Below are 18554 nucleotides of genomic sequence, written 5' to 3'. Positions count from 1 at the left end.
CCCCCCCCTTTTGATTTAATTGTATAACTAACCAGGGTTACTAAACTGGTCCTCCTTATCCTCAGTATATCTAAACAGGAAAGCAATACTATCAACAAATATAGCCTTTACATTACCCTAGAAGTAAACGCATTTTATAATTACCAATAAATGTAAGATTGTAACATGTTACATATAATTAGATTTGGATTTGGAATTTCCTTTCGGTAATCAGCGTAAAAATTTAAAAAAATAGGAACCAAAACAGAGGAGTGTCAAATAAAAGTCACATTTTTGCTTTTAAAGCAAAAAACAGCACCAAGGAAATATAAAAATGTTTACTTCTCAAGTGTTAAAAGAATTAAGCAGTTAAATAACTTCCATGATTTAATGATTTAAGTTGTAATGATAACGATGATTACTGGATTACTGGAAATTTTTTCGCTTTGGAGAACACTTTTGTGACATTTTCAGCGAGTCAATATATCTTTGTTGTTTCTACTGATAGTGCATTAAGTTGATAATAATAATAAATGCGTGTTCCTTGTTCTTAATGAAGATTGGAAGAAGATAAATACTTGAAATAAGTTCCTGCTGACTTCGGCATTTTCTAAAATACTTATTTTAAAAAAAAGAAAAAGATTTAAATAATTTAAACAGATGTAAAGTTTTATCAAAGTAAATGTTCAAAACAAAGCTAGGAGGAAAGAGAAACAAAGATTGTCGTGGATATTTCAAGTGACCATTCGTAAAAAAAGTACAACGGACCTCTTGAAACCTTTATCCAACCAAAAATGTGGAAGATAACATGGTTTATCTAGTTTGAAAAATGTTCAATTCTGATCATTCCTAGATGTTTCACTGTTTTCCTGCAGCAGAACTGAGCAAGTAACTCTGTAGAGAAACCAGTTCACAAAATTGAAAACAAAGCTTTTAAAGGAACCGTTCTGAATTGAATAGGACACTTTATTTTTGAATGGTCAAATAAAATTGGGTCAACAGTATTTTTATCTTTTAGGCTACGCTATGGGTTTCGACTAGGTCAATACGGGAAAAATGAAAAATGCATAATTTCTAATTGGGAAATAATAACATTATTTTTTCTGGGTAAATAGTATCAAGGGGGGAACAAGCTGTTTTTCACCACCGTCCAGTGNGGGGGGGGGGAGTTTACCTGATCCATATTCTATCTAGTAAACTATCTGAACTGCTAGTGCTAGTGTCAGAACTAAAACCAAAGTGATAACAGTCATCAACACGTCCAATACAATGTAATTTGCAAGTTTTTTTTATCTTATTGATTGATTGAAAAACAGAATATAATGTTTCAGGAACGGCAACCGTTATTTAAGCACTTTTCGCATAACCTTATTGAAATCTACCGAAGAGGTATATTTTTCATTAAAAATCCTTAACCCAACCCTCCCGGTCCAATTGTCAATCCTCAGAAATATTTATTTCTCAATTATAAAACTTTTTAAGAAAAAACCCAATTTTGAAGAAAAATATTGAAAATTGTTATGTCACTGTGTTAACACCTAAAGTTATCAATAATCTGTTTCAGTCTTGGAGTGGAAAGTTTCCCTTCTGTCTCTAGTATAACGGTGTTACAGTCACCAGCTGCCAATCTGACCGCTAGATCCAGGATAAAACACGTTTTACCTTAAAATTATATCTTGTATATATTGTTAGGATCAGAGATAAACCTAATATGGTAGGGATCCTTGATTAGAAGACTAGATTACAACAACTGGACTTCAACAAATCCTTTCTTATATTTTCAACCTAAGATTTTGTTTATTTTTCCAATTTCAGCGATAAAACTCAAAAAAAAGATGAAAACATTACTCTTAAAGAGCAGGGTGAAAGGGGAAAACATAATTTTTATGAGAGCAAGGTGAAGGGGAATTTGAGAAAACATAATTTTGAAGAGAAGGGTGGAGGGGAAAACATTATTTTGAAGAGCAGGGTGGAGGGGAAAACATTATTTTGAAGAGCAGACTGGAGGGGAAAACATTATTTTGAAGAGCAAGGTGGAGGGGAAAACATTATTTTGAAGAGAAGGGTGGAGGGGAAAACATTATTTTGAAGAGAAGGGTGGAGGGGAAAACATTATTTTGAAGAGAAGGGTGGTGGGGAAAACATCATTTTGTAGAGCAAGGTGGAGGGGAAAACATTATTTTGAAGAGCAGACTGGAGGGGAAAACATTATTTTGAAGAGCAGGGTGGAGGGGAATTTGGGAAAACATCATTTTGAAGAGAGGGGTGGAGGGGATTTTGGGAAAACATCATTTTGAAGAGAAGGGTGGAGGGGAAAACATCATTTTGAAGAGCAAGGTGGAGGGGAAAACATCATTTTGAAGAGCAAGGTGGAGGGGAAAACATTATTTTGAAGAGCAGGGTGGAGGGGAAAACATTATTTTGAAGAGAAGGGTGGAGGGGAAAACATCATTTTGAAGAGCAAGGTGGAGGGGAAAACATTATTTTGAAGAGCAGACTGGAGGGGAAAACATTATTTTGAAGAGCAGGGTGGAGGGGAAAACATAATTTTGAAGAGCAAGGTGGAGGGGAAAACATTATTTTGAAGAGCAGACTGGAGGGGAAAACATTATTTTGAAGAGCAGGGTGGAGAGGAAAACATCATTTTGAAGAGCAGAGTGGAGGGAAAACATTATTTTGAAGAGCAGACTGGAGGGGAAAACATTATTTTGAAGAGCAGGGTGGAGGGGAAAATCATTAGTTTGAAGAGCAAGCTGAAGGGTAAAATCATTATTTTGAAGAGTTGGGTGCAGGGGAAACACAATTCTTAAAGAGTAGCGTGGAAGTAAGAATATTATTTTTGAACTTGAACCCCTGCATTAGCTGTCACACTATATTGGTACTAACCTACTCCTGCCTCCCCGTAGAGTTCTGTTATTTTCCCATACTCAAGCCCACCTTTCAAAGGAGTGTTGGTCAATTTTTAAAAATGGGTTTAGGAAGAACAATTAATAATAAACTTGTTTTTTTTTGTTCGAGATAATTAGTTTTTTTTTTCATGGAAGACATTTGCTTTGAACCCAACGGTACCATTCGTAATTAATCTTTAACAGTCGTGAAAGACTGTTGTTACCGTCTGAACTAGCTGGGCCGGCCATAGGGCAACGATAACAATAAATGAATATTAGGAAAATTTAAGCAGAAAATGTCGGATCGTAATAAAATATTAACTTCTTCAATATCCCCATTTTAAAAACCCAACACTCCCTTTCAGTAGTTGGTCTAGTCCAGTACACCCTAAATATTACAGGTGTAAATATACTTTTCAGAAAATACACTTGGAAAGTTGGAACTCAATGAGTAAAAAAATATTCTTAAAACAAAAAACAAAAAAAACAATATTTGTTTTTAGAAAAGATATGTATTGCGGTTCAAAAGTCAATTTTCTTGTTCAACTCATGAAGACTAATATATCATTATCTATACAATAACAAATATTACAAATATCCCGGAACCGAATTTTATGAATTAGAGAAGTCGCTGAAATACCTACCGCCGGTTCAAATCTTGAATCACATATTCAAATCCTAATGAATCTGTAACTATGAATCGGTGATTTAAATCTTAACTAGCAGAAGGTAATTCAGCCACCTAGCTCAAATTCATTAGTCTGATAAAAATGAATTATGTAATCGACCTGTACTGAGTCTACCCAGTTGAATATTAGAGTTTAATAGGTTTAAAACTGTTGTTAATCCTTCCATCCCTATCCTGCTCTACTCATCATTACTAAACAATTAAAGGCAAATAAAATCATATTTTACAGGAATTGCTAAGGGCATCCGACGTATGGATTAGACTTTTAATTTCTCTCCACATTCGTGAAATAATAGAAATAATTTGATTTCAATTAGAAGTACAGTAAATTCTGTAGTATTATTTATTTAGGGAGATTTTCCTCCTGACTAAAAAGACGCCAAGAGAACTTCAAAAACCCAAGATTATAATGGATTTGCAAAATTACAAGCTAAATAAGATATTACAATCGTCTGATGCTTTACCTTTCTTTTTGCAATACAGTTTATAATTTCATAATCTCAGCATAGTTTTCATATTTTTATCTGAAATTGATTTAACAATTTTTAAACTGAGCAGAGTAAACGCTGAAGTTTTCAGATCATATTTCCATCATACATATTATACATATTCAATTCATATATTATCTTTATATATATACATGTCTTTAAAAACATGCATAACAAGGACTAGGCCAGGGTAAGAAATAAGCTCTAAAATAATGTTAAAATCTGATCACAGATCCTGATTTTCATCACCATCACCAGGTTAAAAATTTAACAACAAACAATAACATCTACTGGAAAACTATAAAACTCAAAAATTATCAATAAAAATATTATGTCACTTAAGTTACATTTCAAAAACTTTTTAAAATCCTGAAACTGTACTCTATGTTTAGGAAAAATCATTTTGGACGTAAAAAGCTCTGGGAGGCGTAACAAATAAAATTTCAACAAGAATCAAAAGAACAACGTATAAAACATGTAAGATATAAGCAAATATTGCATGAACGTGGTTGTTATACGAATGATAGCTAAATATATTGACTACTGCATAACCTACTGACATGATGTAGTATAATTATATATCTACGTGATAACGGTTGGTTCCTGTCTCCCAGTTAACTCTCTCAACTGAGATATGATTAGACCAACCTCCACACATGGAGCCAACATCTCCTAAAATTAAAAAAGGAAAGAAAGGAAAGTTAAAATAATTACTTTACTCAGAGGCAGTGCTTAGGATCCGGATCCGGAAGATTTGGGCTTCCTGGATCCGGATCCGCAAAAATATACGGATCAAATGGGTAAAATATCAACCATAAACTACAAAAAAAACTATTTTTTTTTACCCCTGAAACCCAAATCTGAACTTCTGAAAAAAGGGAGATTATAAAAATTTCCTCATTTCTGAATGGTTCATTAAGTTTTATGATAAAAATAAGCGAAAAAAAAACAAAAAATTTGAAAATTATTTTTGTTATAACAATTCAGTAAATCTTGAAATGACCTGGATCCGGATCCATTTTTTCCCAGTGCGGATCCGGGATCCGGATCCGCATCCGCATCAAAATTTAATGGATCCTGCACTGCCCAGAGGGTTCAGGCTAAAAATGGTTGAGGGAAAGTTCCAGAAAATATAAAGGTGCCGTATTTACTATACACTGTATACAGGGTTTAAACTCATTAAGAAATGTAAAACCTCTTTTATAGAAAATGTAAAATATGTATTTATCTACCTGAGCAGAACCGAATAGTTTGTCAGGAGAATTCTCATAGCTGTCAACATACATCCTGACAGTTGCTCCACTACTTCCTGTTCCTGATAATCTGAACACTAGTCTACTCCCATCAGAGAACATAATCCTGATCCCTTGTTTACTAGCAGTACTACCATCTACTGGGTCAATATAACTAAATACAAGAATATCACTCGTATCCATTTAATCTGATGACTGGGGGCACCCCCCCCCCCCTTTTGATTATAGGGAATAAATAAATAAAAATCAATTTTTCTTGGTCAATTCAGATTGAAAAAAAGAAGCAAGTTCCCGGTTTTTTAAAGAAAGGGGTGGTGTCTAGGGTGTTAGTTTCTAATATTTTACCGAATTTTACCTGAAGTTGTCAGCTGCTGAAACTGTATAAGATTTACCAAGGGCAGTGTAAACCTTTCCTATACTAGCAGGGTCGGATATATAAGCTTCAAGGTTCTGAAATGAATAATAGATATGGACAAACAGGTTTGATGATAAGATCAATGTTCTAACTTCCTTAAAAACGGTGTTCAAGTGCAAGCTAGTGATAAGGAATATGCAGAACGGAATAAATGTAAATTGTACCTTCATCATCTGTTCACAAGGTTTGGATTCACACCCCTCGTAATCGTATCTTGTGAAGAAGTTTCTCCCAAACTCGGTCCAGTGTTCCTTCAGGAGTTCTTCAACTGTAGTATTCTAGAAAATAATATTAAGGAAACGTTCAGAGCATAAATCTGATTCTACTTGGTATTGTGATGATTGATAATATTTACCTTAGAGGCTAGAATCTGGAGCCAAGCTAAAGCTGCCCAGATACCATCCTTCTCCCTAGACATATAATGCATGATATAACAATCAGTCAATCAGACAATCAGTCAATCAATTAATTAGTCAAAATCCCAATTTCACCAACCAATTAAATATGATTTTCGTAAAAAAAAAATGAAAAAAGCCTGAATTATGCTTCCATCCTTCCCAACAGTTTATAAAAAAGTTTTACCTGACATGGTCACTACCAGTACCAAAGCTCTCCTCACCACAGATGGATATTCTACCAGCATCCAGCAGGTTACCAAAATATTTCCAGCCAGTCGGAGTATCAAAACATTCTAGACCTTGATAACAGATATCATAACATTTGAACATGCAGATAATTGACTTAGAGACGAGATGACTACAATGAATGAATAAAACAGGTCAAGCAAAAATTCCTGGCGCTAATCAAATCACATCATATTTTAAAGGGATCGCTTGAGGCATCCTTTGTATGCCCTTAAAGGTTGGATTTTCAATGGCAATCTTAGGGTAAACTTTTATGAGAAATTCATTTTCAGAACTTTTTCAGTGCTTTTAAGAATCATTTTATTCATTCTAGAGCTAATTGTTTAATGTTATGTTTATTGTTTATAACATAATTTTAACATGATTTTAACATAAAAAACTTATTCTTAAATGCATTTGGCATTGGGCAAGCTTTTCCATGTTTTAACAATATCTATAAAATTATTTGAATAATTACCTTTCTTTTTAGCAACTCTATCAACTGCAGCACTAGTCGGCATAGATCTAGCAAATCCTTTTACTCCACTCTAAAAACAAAAAATAAAACATAACGTATTGTTGTAAATGTATTCAGTATCCATGCTGCATTTACATGGGTATAATTGAAATAATTTTTAATCTGGAGGGAACAAAAAAGAAAGTTTGCCGAAAAATCTCTTTAAAGAATCATAAACATTCCTTATACTGCAGAGAGAATTTATTTTAGAGGGGAAGGGGGAAGATTTTCAAAAATATAAACCCCTGTGTTTACCTTCTTAAAATATGGGATATGTTCCAGGTTGTTTGCTAGTACAGCCAGGCTGTCGCAGGGAGTTACAAAGAAAGCGTTCTGTCCAAGGATCATGTTTCTATCTCCGTCACCGTCGAAGGCAGCTCCAAACCCGTGAACTCCACTCCTTGTTATCAAGTAATTTTATCACAGGTTCGGAAAATACGATATCACACATTAAAATTTTTAGATTATAAATAATATATTAAAAAAGGTTTTGATTGTTTCATTATTTTTAATTTTACTTTCACTCAGTTGAGTTTTTTCATTTTATATTTTCTATGATGAATAGAAATGAGTTGTCACCTCATGGCCTCCACGAGGTCAGCTGCGTAGGTCAGGTTGGGATCAGGATGACCTCCTCCGAAGTCAGGAAGAACATTAGTTTTAATACAGGATGATGGCGGACATCCTAAAATTATTTATATTTTTATTTTTATGGATGAAATTAGGTTAGACCAAATAATGGCATAAAAACTCGTGATTGATTCAGCCATTTTATACCTAACTCTTGTAGGAATATCTTCTCAGCGTAAGGACCAGTTGCACCATGAAGAGAATTTATCAAAACCTTAAATATAAATATAGATTAAAACTAAACAAACAGGCGTGTAATATTCATTTTATTCTATGGTTTATGATATGGAATAAGATTGATTGAAACCTTCCCAGCAACACTCAAAAACAGAGATTAGGATCCATTTAATTTCGATGCGGATCCGAATCCGGATCATGGATCCGCACTGGAAAAAATTGGATCCGGATCCAGATCATGAACATTTCTTTAAGATTCACTGAATTTTTTTAACAAAGCAGAATTGTAAAATCATTTTTCTTCTTTTTCTTCTTTTTTCGCTTATTTTATGCTAAAACTTGAACATTCAGAGATAAGGCACACTGTGGATATAGCAAATTCCTCGTAGCAAGATGTTGTGAGATAGAGGACGACTTTTAATTAATTCAATGTCGGAGATGCTATATCAATTGGACTACTGACAATCTGAACTAATGTTATATTCCTTTTTTACGACACCATATCGGGAATAAAAAAGCATTTAACATGCTTTTAATTTTTTCAGGTTATTCAAATTAGGTTATTATTGATCATTAATTCAATCCTCATACACAGAAAAGTCTAACATTATCAAATTTAATCAAACAAACAGTTATTGCCTTTATGCAAATGATGATACTTATTTTGAACAGATAAGTCTTTAAAAAAATCTAAATAATATTTGGCTTTCCAAAAATACATGGTTTGTCTTGCTGAAAATTCCTTCAAATTTGCACTTAAACATTTTTTTCCTAAATGATAATAAGCCAAGTTAAAACTTAAATACTATAGGCTAATACACAAATTCAGTAAGTGAACAGCTGACTTTAGTAAAATTGAGAGTTAGTCCATTCGACCATTAGTCCAATTGATATAGCACCAGATAATTGCATCTCATGTTTCAGTAAATTTAATGATACTTGAACAAAGTCAAGATTTAACATCGGTGTAATAAAGTACATTTGTACTTGTAAATATAGACACTTTGCGTTCAAATGTACATTTTGTAAACATATTTGCTTCGAAAAATATTTTTCTGCGTAATATAACAAAAATCTAAATGACTCTTAAGAAGTTAATCTTAAATGTCGTCTTTTATCTTACATCATGCTTCAACAGTAGGAATTCAACTATATACGACAGAAACACAATGTGAAGGAACTTTCTGTAAACTTTTATTTTAACATTTCAGATTTGGGATTTGGTAGTAAAATTTGCTCTCTCTTGTTTTTGCCTTATATTTAGCCCCTTGGATCCGGATATCCGCATATTTTTGCAGATCCGGATCCAGAGAGCCAAAATCTTTCGGATACACCGGATCCGGATCATAAGCACTGCTCAAAATATCAATTAAACAAACTACTTTCGATTATAGCCACCCCCCTCCCACCTCCCCCTACACTAAAAAACTGATTTTACCTTGAGTTTCCCCTCTCCACCAACTAGAGCTTTGATCTGATCAAAATCAAAGATAGATTTCATGAGTTCAATGTAGTCTGCACAGGGATCAATCACCTAGAAGCCGGGGAGAATAATTCCAAACAATAACAAATAGAAACACTGTAAAAACAACATGAATAAGGCGCAAGCGGAAGCGAAAGGTTGCTTTGCATCATTGACATCTTGCAGAATCTTCGTACAAATTTACCGTTAACACTAATCGGTGTACACTAATTAGTTGACCTATAAATAAGAAATGCAATCAAGTTTTCTATATCTCTGGTCGGATTTTTTGTATAATATTATCTCCTGCCTGAACTGTAAAGGGTTTTCCGTCTACCATGTACTCGTAAACACCAATGCTGTGGAAGTCGCACTGAAAACAATATTAAACTTGAAAATTATTCCGTTTCCTTGTAAAAGTGATAGTTTTTTTTTGACCTTTTTAAGACAATTATTCCTAAAAATAACATAAAATTTTTATTCACCTGTAGATCAGGACAGATGTTGTAAGATTGAATAGATTTAGTATTCTCAAACATTGTATTTGTTGCAGCATCAGGAGCAGGTCCACCGTTTGACATGTTAAACTTTATTCCAAAATCAGCATCTGGACCACCTTATTACAAATATTCTGTAAAGATTAACCTGGATTATAACTAGCTGCAAAGATATCTACCTTGATTTTGACTAGCAGTAAAGATTAACCTGGATTATGACTAGCAGTAAGGATATCTACCTGGATTATGACTAGAAGTAAGGATATCTACCTTGATTTTGCCTAGGAAATATACCTGGATTATGACTGGCAGTAAGAATAAATCCTCCATCAGCTTTGTACTTTCTAATTCAAACATTTCATCATGAAAACGAAAAGTTCAAATTTAGGTAAAAAAACACTGTGAAAAAAAAATTTGAATTTAAGTAGAACAATTGAATTTTAATTTTATTTTGAAAGAATTTTTTTTACTTCTTTAGGCCTTTGTTACCCCAGGGTACCCATCGGGTCTTCTCAATTTTTGTAGCAACTTAAATTATATAGTATTGGGAAAGGGTGTGTTAATAGAACCACTGAGCTATAGTGACAACCACTGAGCTATAGTGGAGTGATCCGGCCAGGGGGTCGGAGGGAGATAGATGAAAAAAAGCTTTTTAACAATTTGAGGCTGTAGATACAGTCCACGGTGGTTGGGGCTTCACGGCTTCGGATACTTCCACTCGGGCATAACAGTATCACAGTGTCATTCTAACTCTGTGATCCATACACTCCGCAAGGAGGCAGAGGGTTGCGGGGAGGGGTGGTGACCTTTTAGATAAAATGTTCAGGTTTCCTGATAATATTGGATACAGCAGGGGTAGATAGGAATCCACCTTTTCCAACTATAAGTTTAGACACCTTGTTAGCAGCAGACATCTAATAAATAAAAGTTTAGACAAATATGCATTAAATCTAAGTATGCAGGGCAGTATATGTTATGTCGGCTTTTAGTGTTAGTAAACTTATTTTAAAAATTGATTACAATAAATTATTTAAAAGGTTGGTAAAAATAATCTTAGTAAAAAAGCCTGGAAATAAGGAATGATTAAGAGTTAACATTTTGTATCGTAATTAATTTAATTTCAACCCTCCCTTACATTTGCCTTAATTAATATTTTAAACATGAAAAATGAACATTTTGTGCTGAATTTAGTAAACAAAATTAAACTCCTTACTTTAATAATAATATCTGTAGCTTCGGTCATGAAGAATCTTCCGTCTCCTCCTACAACTAGCGTAGATCCTTCAAGCCCGGATCCTTAATTTAAATATTTAACAACTTCTTTATTACTGGCAAGTTAGTGCAACTAACTTATCGATTACTAATCAAATACAACCCAATAACATTAACAAAGGAGTCATCTTTAAACTATCAAAAAAACTGTAAAAATCTTAATTGTTATTATTCGGATTAACCAACCAACCAACCAACCAACCAACCAACCAACCAACCAACCAACCAACCAACCAACCACCAACCAACCAACCAACCAACCAACCAACCAACCAACCAACCAACCAACCAACCAACCAACCAACCACCATCAATTCAACGAAGAAAAGAACCCACCAACCCAACCAACAACGAACTAAATCCAAGTGAAACTTACCCATAGCGGACAGAATGCTTTGAACAAAGTTCTCAGTATAATTCTTCTGCTGGAAAACCTTAATACAAAATTCAAATGAAAAAATTAATATTTGAAATCAGTTTGACATGAATCACGTATTCTAAGGGAGGGGGTGGGGGGTCAATTCGAAACATTTTTTACAACTAATTTTTCAGACTTCGTTTCTCGAGTTTGTTTTTGGATGCAGCCTCCATTTTACGGGTTTTAAGAAGAAAAAACGGGGTTCATTGACCTAAATTTTGACTTCTTAAACTTAAAAACTCTTGTTGACAGATTCTTAACCAACTTATTCGAATTTTAACTCCATTAGAGGTTTTATGGTTGCAATAACAAATAAATAAATACACATGTAGAAATTAAAGACATCGGTTCTCAAGGTGACCTTTTCACCTTGAGTAAGAAACTGACCTTGACAGTTTTCCTGAGCCCGCTGGTTCCAGGCTTCTGACCCTCAAACCTCGAAGTCGGGACAGGGACAACTACGCATTCTTGAACCATTCTATCTGAAGTACGCTGTACGCACGCTCTGAAAATATAAAAGTAAACAAAAAAAATGCATTCAGATGGACGACGGGTTAGCTGGCCTGAGTATTGATTTTGTATTCAAGATAACAGATAATTGTGTTTACTGTTTATTTCAGAAAACCATATATTGAATAACACCAGATTTGTAAATTTTAATGTTAACTTATAAATTTACAAAAAATCGTGAACGGACTAGTTTTCAGTCTGTTAGTAACTAACTCGTGTAAACATGGATACGCTGCCAAATATTTCAGGGGAGAATATTAACATTTCAAACTGAAACATTACAGGGGTAAATAATATTTTTTAGTTTCACATGAAAGCAAAAGACAATAAATATTCAAAAGCAGAAAAATTATTGGTTTAATCATTGGGTTTAATTGTGAAAATCAGAACAGTAAACAAAGTACATATACGTGACTATATGATAATTAACATGTCCTCCTAGACTTGTTTTCTACAAAATCACAGCTCATAATCCAAGCTCAATTTATGCCAAAAATGCTGTAAAACTATAAATCAAAAAGTGTTGTTGTTTAAAGAATGTCCAAGCAGCTAAGCAATCTAAGCAATCCGTTTGCCTAATCGTGTAAGTGAACGTCAATGTAAAGTAGCTTAGTTTTAATGTATTGTGTACATTTTTGAATATGGTTATGAGACTATTATTATTATGTNCCCCGACGAACGAGTTGTGTGTCCGATTCACAACAATACTATTTACACTATTGTCTGAGTAACAATGTAAAAGATATTGTTTACTTAAAACGTGTTGAATTCTGTCAATTTCCTCAATTCAATTATACTAGATAAAAACTTTAATATTAAAAGGAGGTCTTTCTTTATTAATAGGACTAGAATTAAACCCTGAATAAGAAAAATATGGAGCGTGAAGATTTGTACTCAACATTCTTCTTATTAATTAGAATGCGATAATCAAAATATCAATCAATTATAATATTAAAACATTACATTTCGCTCAATTGTTTTCCAGAATAGTTCATTGTGACCTCAACTCGTGATTATTTTTAGATTCTTCACTATTGTTCTCTGTTATCTACCGATAAATCTTTAAAGGAAATATTTTTTAATAATTTCATTTTGGAAAATTTAAACTTTTATTCTAAATAATATTCAAACTTAAAAATGTATTATATTTAATAAATATTTCCCTAAATTATTAAATCTCCGAGATAAAGCTGCATTAGCTGAAATTGCCTAGAAATATAACGAAATTAAAAAATTTATTAAAAATTTTAAAATTTAAAATATTTAAAAATGGAAATTAAATGATCTCCTACCTCAATTATTTCTTCTCCAGTCCAGACCCCAATAGAACCTTCTGGAAGAATGTCTCCTTTATCCTCTGTATCCTCTTTATTCTCTGTATCCTCTTTATTCTCTAAATTCTGTTCTTCTGTGTAGTCCTTCTTTTTTAGATCTGGATTCCTGAATGAATAAGGTTACTTAATTTTCGATTTGCGGATTTTTTGATTTTTTTTCACAGATTTTCGAAATTTTTTAACAAAACGAAAAGAAACAACATTTATTTTAAGGCTTTGAAAACTATGTACGTTTTTCTATGACTGATTAGTTTAAATCAGCCCTAAAACGAACAAACTATTCATGATGATAATTATTAATTGTGTGACTGAAATAAAGTATCAGAATGAAATATGCTTAGACAATACTAATTAGAAAAAAACAACAAATTTACGTTAAAATGCTGACAGGAAATATTTTAAAAAGATCAGCTTTAATTTTACAACATTATCAATTATTCAAATAAAATTGCTATAACCCGGTCCATAATAAGGTTGAAATAACAATCATTATTTGTCGTTAAAACCCCACCTTTTACTGAGTTAGACCCCTTTATCTAGCGTGCCTAAGATTAATTAAGATTTTTAATTTCAGTAAATTATTTTTTACCGTAACGGAGAACGTCAACCTAATTTTTGAAACAAGTGTGTCATTATAAGAAGAAGAAGAAGAGTGTTTAATGACAAAAAAGCTAATTAAATGCATTCCTAAATAAGACATGAATTAAGTCCGGTGTTTAAGTAATTTTCGGCTTTCACGGTATTCTTAAATTAACGAGTTCTGCTAAAGGGAGATTAAGTCCTAGTCTAAGCTTTAGGTATTTATAAATACATACTTGAGTTCTGATCGCTGCTCTTCAGTTAGAGATTTTAATTTTTCAAGAACCAGATGAGACACTAATCTTTTGGCAGTTTTTTTAGTTGTTCCCTCTCCGGTTTCTCGTATCCAACCTAAACACAGAGTACTCACTACTTAAGGTTAATGAAATGAGGTCGGTTTTCAGAATTTAGGATCAGTATTTAAAGTATAAGCTGAGTTTACAAGTTAAGTTTAGTTTTCCAAGTTAATAACGTATTCAAAGTTAAGTTCAGTGCCAAGTTACGAGATTCCAAACTCAATTTAACAATCCGAGTTTCACGAACATTAGCCTAGTTTCGTATTTCATAGTTAAGTTTTGTTTTTTTAAAGTAAAATTTGTCTAGTGATCTGATTTTAAGTCCAATGATTTACAACGTTATATTCTAATTTGAAGTTTTGAAGTGAATTATTCATTAAAGCAAGTGTGTTAACTAAAAATCATTAATGTTTTTTATGTTTGTAATTGACAAGTTTATTTGGCTTAGTCAGACAACCACATACACTTTTTTATATATATATAATGAAGCTCTTCCCTCATATATATATATATATATATATATATAATATATATATATATGTATGTATATATATATATATATATATAAATTGGCTGAAACTTTTTGAGGGAACCCATTGGTACCCCAGGGGTAACATAGGCTATAAAAAATTAGATTTTCTTCTTTAAAAATTTAAATCTTTTAATTTCTAAAAAGCGTTTTTTTCTTTTTTGATAACCCCACGCAGCAATATCGGTAACGGTTGATCCGATCTGATTTTACTGTTTTCTGACCTCAAACTGTTTTAGATTTTAAAATTGGTTGATACAAAGGCCAAAGGGGTTAGAAAGCATTCATAGGTTCGGATGTTGTTTTGAGGGATTCCTGGCGGTTGCACGTGATCTACTATCAAGTATTACCCAAGGATGCAACTATAGTAAAGCATCTACTATGATCTGGACCAACTGGAGCACCTTCTTCATACCAGGGTTGCAGTAAACCTACATCACAGTTAGGATTAAAAAGTGAATAAAGTACAATCTTTAAATCCCGCCGTTACAATTATTTTCCCTCTTCTCGTATAAGCAGTGCTTAGAATCCGGAACCAAGGGGTAAAATATCAACCAAAAACTGCAAAAAAAAATCCTTTTTACTCTAAAACCCCAAATCTGAACTTTTGAAGAAAAAAAAAATTATAAAAATTTCCTCATTTCTGAATGGTTCATCAAGTTTTAGGATAAAAATAAGCAAAAAAAATTAAACCAAAAACTTGAAAATTTTGTTTTGTTAAAAAATTTCAGTAAATCTTAAAGAAGTGACCTGGATCCATTTTTTTCCAGTCCGGATCCGGATCCGCATCAAAATTTAATGGATCCTAAGCACTGCGTATAAGAATATCAAATTCAGTAAGCGATCAGAGGAGGTTGAAACTTTTGTGTTAGATAGCGCTTATCTGCAAAGTTTGATCTTGATATTCATTGTGACAACTATTAAACACAATAGTGCTTGTTCTCTTAATTATAGTTTACGCTGCTGGATTCTGACCGCGTGATATGATGATATCCAAAAGTAAAAAAAAATGTAAATCTTCGGACTCAAAAGATACTGATAACTGCTTGATCATGGGATAAAAACACTTAAGTTATGACTCCAGATTACTTTCCGGTGCGACTTACAGTGCTATTCTAATGTCAGATATTTTTCCGTCAGAAAAAAAATAAAATTTTTTTTGCTGATCTGAACCCTTAGTTCTAGGCTAGATAGTAGATATTTACCATTAACAGAGCAGTATTCTTGAAGTTCTCCAACTTTGTTCCCTGAATTCAAAATATAATTTTATAACTCATCAAAATAAAAATGAAAAGTTGAAGTCCCATTTTCAATGAAAATTGTTCATACCCCTCCCCTGAAAACATTCTCATAAAAAATCAGTGCTTAGAACCCTTTTTAATTTTGATGTAGTTTTAGAGACGAATCAGTTCTGTGAAAACAAGAGCTGGATCCGATATATGAAAACGGAACCAAGAAGAAATACGGTAGTTTTAAGGATTTCACATTAGTCAATCATTGTCATTCCTATCTTAACAATTTTAAAAAATATTTTGGTTTACATTATCCTTCTTGGATCTCAGTGGATCAGCATACTTTTGATGATCTGGATCCAAGGAGCTAAAATATCGCGGATTCGGATCCTAAGAACTGAAAAAACTGTTATACAGTGAGAACCAGATAACTGTGAAATAGATGAAAACTTTAAATCTTAAGTTAATATTTCACTTATTAAGGGATTTTTAAGCTACACAAAACTATTTATTTTGTATCACTATCAAATACACTTAAAATTGCTAAAATGTCGTCTTTATAAACCATAGTTTTTTGTTCTTACATAATAATTGCTCTAGATGGTAAAATATAAACAATGAAAAGAAAACGGCAATATATATCGTTGTTCGGAAAAGTTAGTCCCCTGACGATTTCAAAGAACACATGAACAGCAATTGAAGATAAATTATATAAAGTATTCCTGTAGAATTGGATTCAGGTACTGATAATACTTCAGGTACAGGTGCTCCATCCAGTAATCTAGACAGATAGACAGATATATATTAAAACATAGATAGATGGATATATGACAGATAGATAGATAAGTATATTAAAGCACAGATAGACAGAAAGATAGATATATAAGTATATTAGAGCATAGATAGACAGATAGATAGATAGATAGATAAGTACATCAAAGCATAGATAGATGGATATATGACAGATAGACAGATAGAAAAGTATATTAAAGCAGAGATAGATGGATATACGACGGATATAAAGGTATGATATTAAAGCTGATACTGATCTGTCATTGAATGATTTATAAATATATAGTTATATTTATTGATACCAGGGGTGTATTTATATTGAGAATCAATTTTTTACTCCCCCCCGTCCTTCCCACCCCTTTTAAGATTCATATTTTCCCCCCAGTATTATGATAAAAAAACATTTTAAATATATAGATATGAAAAGTATTATTAGAATTATTAGAATTACACATACCCCAAAAGTTTAGCAGCTGCTAGAGATTTAGCTTGCTTCTTTGATGCTCCTGATCCCAGCAAAGTTCAAAATTAATGAATAATCCCGACTTGATTATGTCCCGTAAATTCAAAATTCAAAAAATTAACAAATCCCCCCCCCCCATCCGAAATTAATACAAATGCAAATTTTTTATAAAAAGTTTTATTGATGAATTAAGGAAATCTAAATGATTTAAATGATCTTGAGGTAAAAAGTACCAAAAAAAGAGTTAATGTACCATTTTTCATTTCCCCCTCATTTTTCAATTGGTCTTAGCGCCAAAAAACGAGTCTTCTCCCCGATGACGTCAGACAAGGGACACAATGGAAGGACGTTTGGGTCTTCTCCCATATCTTAATTCGATTCTGACTATTTCCTTCTGCTGTAGCCGTGAGTCCCTGAAACCTGGCTTCTATCTTGAAGGTTGGACCATGTGCTTCTCCTGAGGAATCCTGGAAACATAAACAATATTGTAAGTCAGTTTTAAGTAAAAGAATGACATCAACCATTCACAACGCTTTCACTTTCTTTTTTAGTCCAAAATATTACATTTTTACGCAGCGGCAGGACAATAAAACAACGTAAAAAATACTTGTGGAAGTGGGAGAAAGGAGGTTTAATTGAAGGGAAAGGAAAAATGAAAGGGGATATAGGCTGAAAACTGAGAATCTCAGGCGTTGAATGATACATATAAGACTTCTATCTGGTGTTCCTGTCTCGAGTCCCTTTAATATACATTTAATCAGAAGGGATGAAAGGACTTCTAAGTGTATTTTTATTAATCCGTGTATCAATGCATTTTTTGTTTAAAGAGACAAAGACATAATTTTATTGATTGAGTGACATGTCCGATTTACGACGGTATCCTTCGAAACTTTTACTAATCAAGGATGATTAAACCATCATTATTTGTTAATTTGAAAATTTTATTATTTTTAATTTTTTTTCTATAAGAAGGGAAATTATATAATTCAACACTTTTAGGTAGAAAATATCTAGCTTCCACATTGTGTCACAGTTAGAAGTTTCAAGAGTACTGTTGGAAATAGTACATGCCACTCTATGAAAGCAGGGACAATTCAAATCATGTCCACAGCCCCTTTAATATCCTACCACGAGATGGTATACAGGGGGTCCCCAAGGAGCGTCTAGATTCCTCTGATGGATTTCCTGCAGTTTACCTGGAATCAAACAACATTTTCAGGATCATATTTCATAAAAAAATAAATGATCTCCGATTATTTCTCCCCGTGGTGCTATTCTTTTAATGTATATAACACCTAATGCTTAGGATGCGAATTCAATAGATCCACAACAGGGTATTTTTCTTCTTGAAAAATCATCGCCTGTCCTCACTTTTTTTTTAAAAATCCCCCCGCGGTTAGGTTTGTAGGTAGTTTTTTTCCGGTTTTTTTTGAAGAAAAAATTAAATTTTAGGTTTTAACTATCAAAGCGGATGAATTGATAAAACAAAAAATGCATTTTGATGTCCGATTT

The 18554-nt window shown here is 32.8% G+C and overlaps 2 protein-coding genes across 3 annotated transcripts; both read right to left on the bottom strand.

The window, feature by feature from the left end:
• Nucleotides 1–14: 14 nt before the first annotated feature.
• On the bottom strand, nt 15–4110 carry LOC111717032 (DNA repair protein RAD51 homolog 3). The gene is made up of 8 exons (XM_023492549.1): nt 4020–4110; nt 3656–3747; nt 3226–3255; nt 2866–2916; nt 1518–1641; nt 1154–1207; nt 523–589; nt 15–117 (listed from the first exon to the last, which is right to left on the bottom strand). The coding sequence occupies exons 2-8, from the start codon at nt 3720–3722 to the stop codon at nt 28–30; spliced, it is 483 nt and encodes a 160-aa protein (XP_023348317.1). The 5' UTR covers nt 3723–3747; nt 4020–4110; the 3' UTR covers nt 15–27.
• Nucleotides 4111–4122: 12 nt separating this feature from the next.
• On the bottom strand, nt 4123–13196 carry LOC111717031 (phosphoglucomutase). Of its 2 annotated transcripts, none has more exons than XM_023492548.1 (20): nt 13110–13196; nt 12781–12877; nt 11695–11812; nt 11266–11323; nt 10831–10913; nt 10449–10531; nt 9912–9961; nt 9606–9736; nt 9431–9493; nt 9097–9192; nt 7629–7695; nt 7431–7536; nt 7107–7251; nt 6813–6882; nt 6294–6408; nt 6067–6121; nt 5876–5989; nt 5652–5746; nt 5276–5450; nt 4123–4715 (listed from the first exon to the last, which is right to left on the bottom strand). In XM_023492548.1, the coding sequence occupies exons 2-20, from the start codon at nt 12810–12812 to the stop codon at nt 4626–4628; spliced, it is 1746 nt and encodes a 581-aa protein (XP_023348316.1). In that variant the 5' UTR covers nt 12813–12877; nt 13110–13196; the 3' UTR covers nt 4123–4625. The 2 variants fall into 2 exon arrangements, with proteins under 2 accessions (XP_023348316.1, XP_023348315.1); XM_023492547.1 differs by lacking the exon at nt 13110–13196 and adding an exon at nt 12981–13026.
• Between the last annotated feature and the right edge of the window lie 5358 nt (nt 13197–18554).

Source organism: Eurytemora carolleeae, unplaced genomic scaffold, assembly GCF_000591075.1.
Source record: "Eurytemora carolleeae unplaced genomic scaffold, Eaff_2.0 scaffold2328, whole genome shotgun sequence".
Lineage (NCBI taxonomy): Eukaryota > Metazoa > Arthropoda > Copepoda > Calanoida > Temoridae > Eurytemora > Eurytemora carolleeae.
The sequence above is the reverse complement of the archived record's forward strand: the minus strand, read 5'-3'. Positions and strand labels throughout refer to the sequence as shown.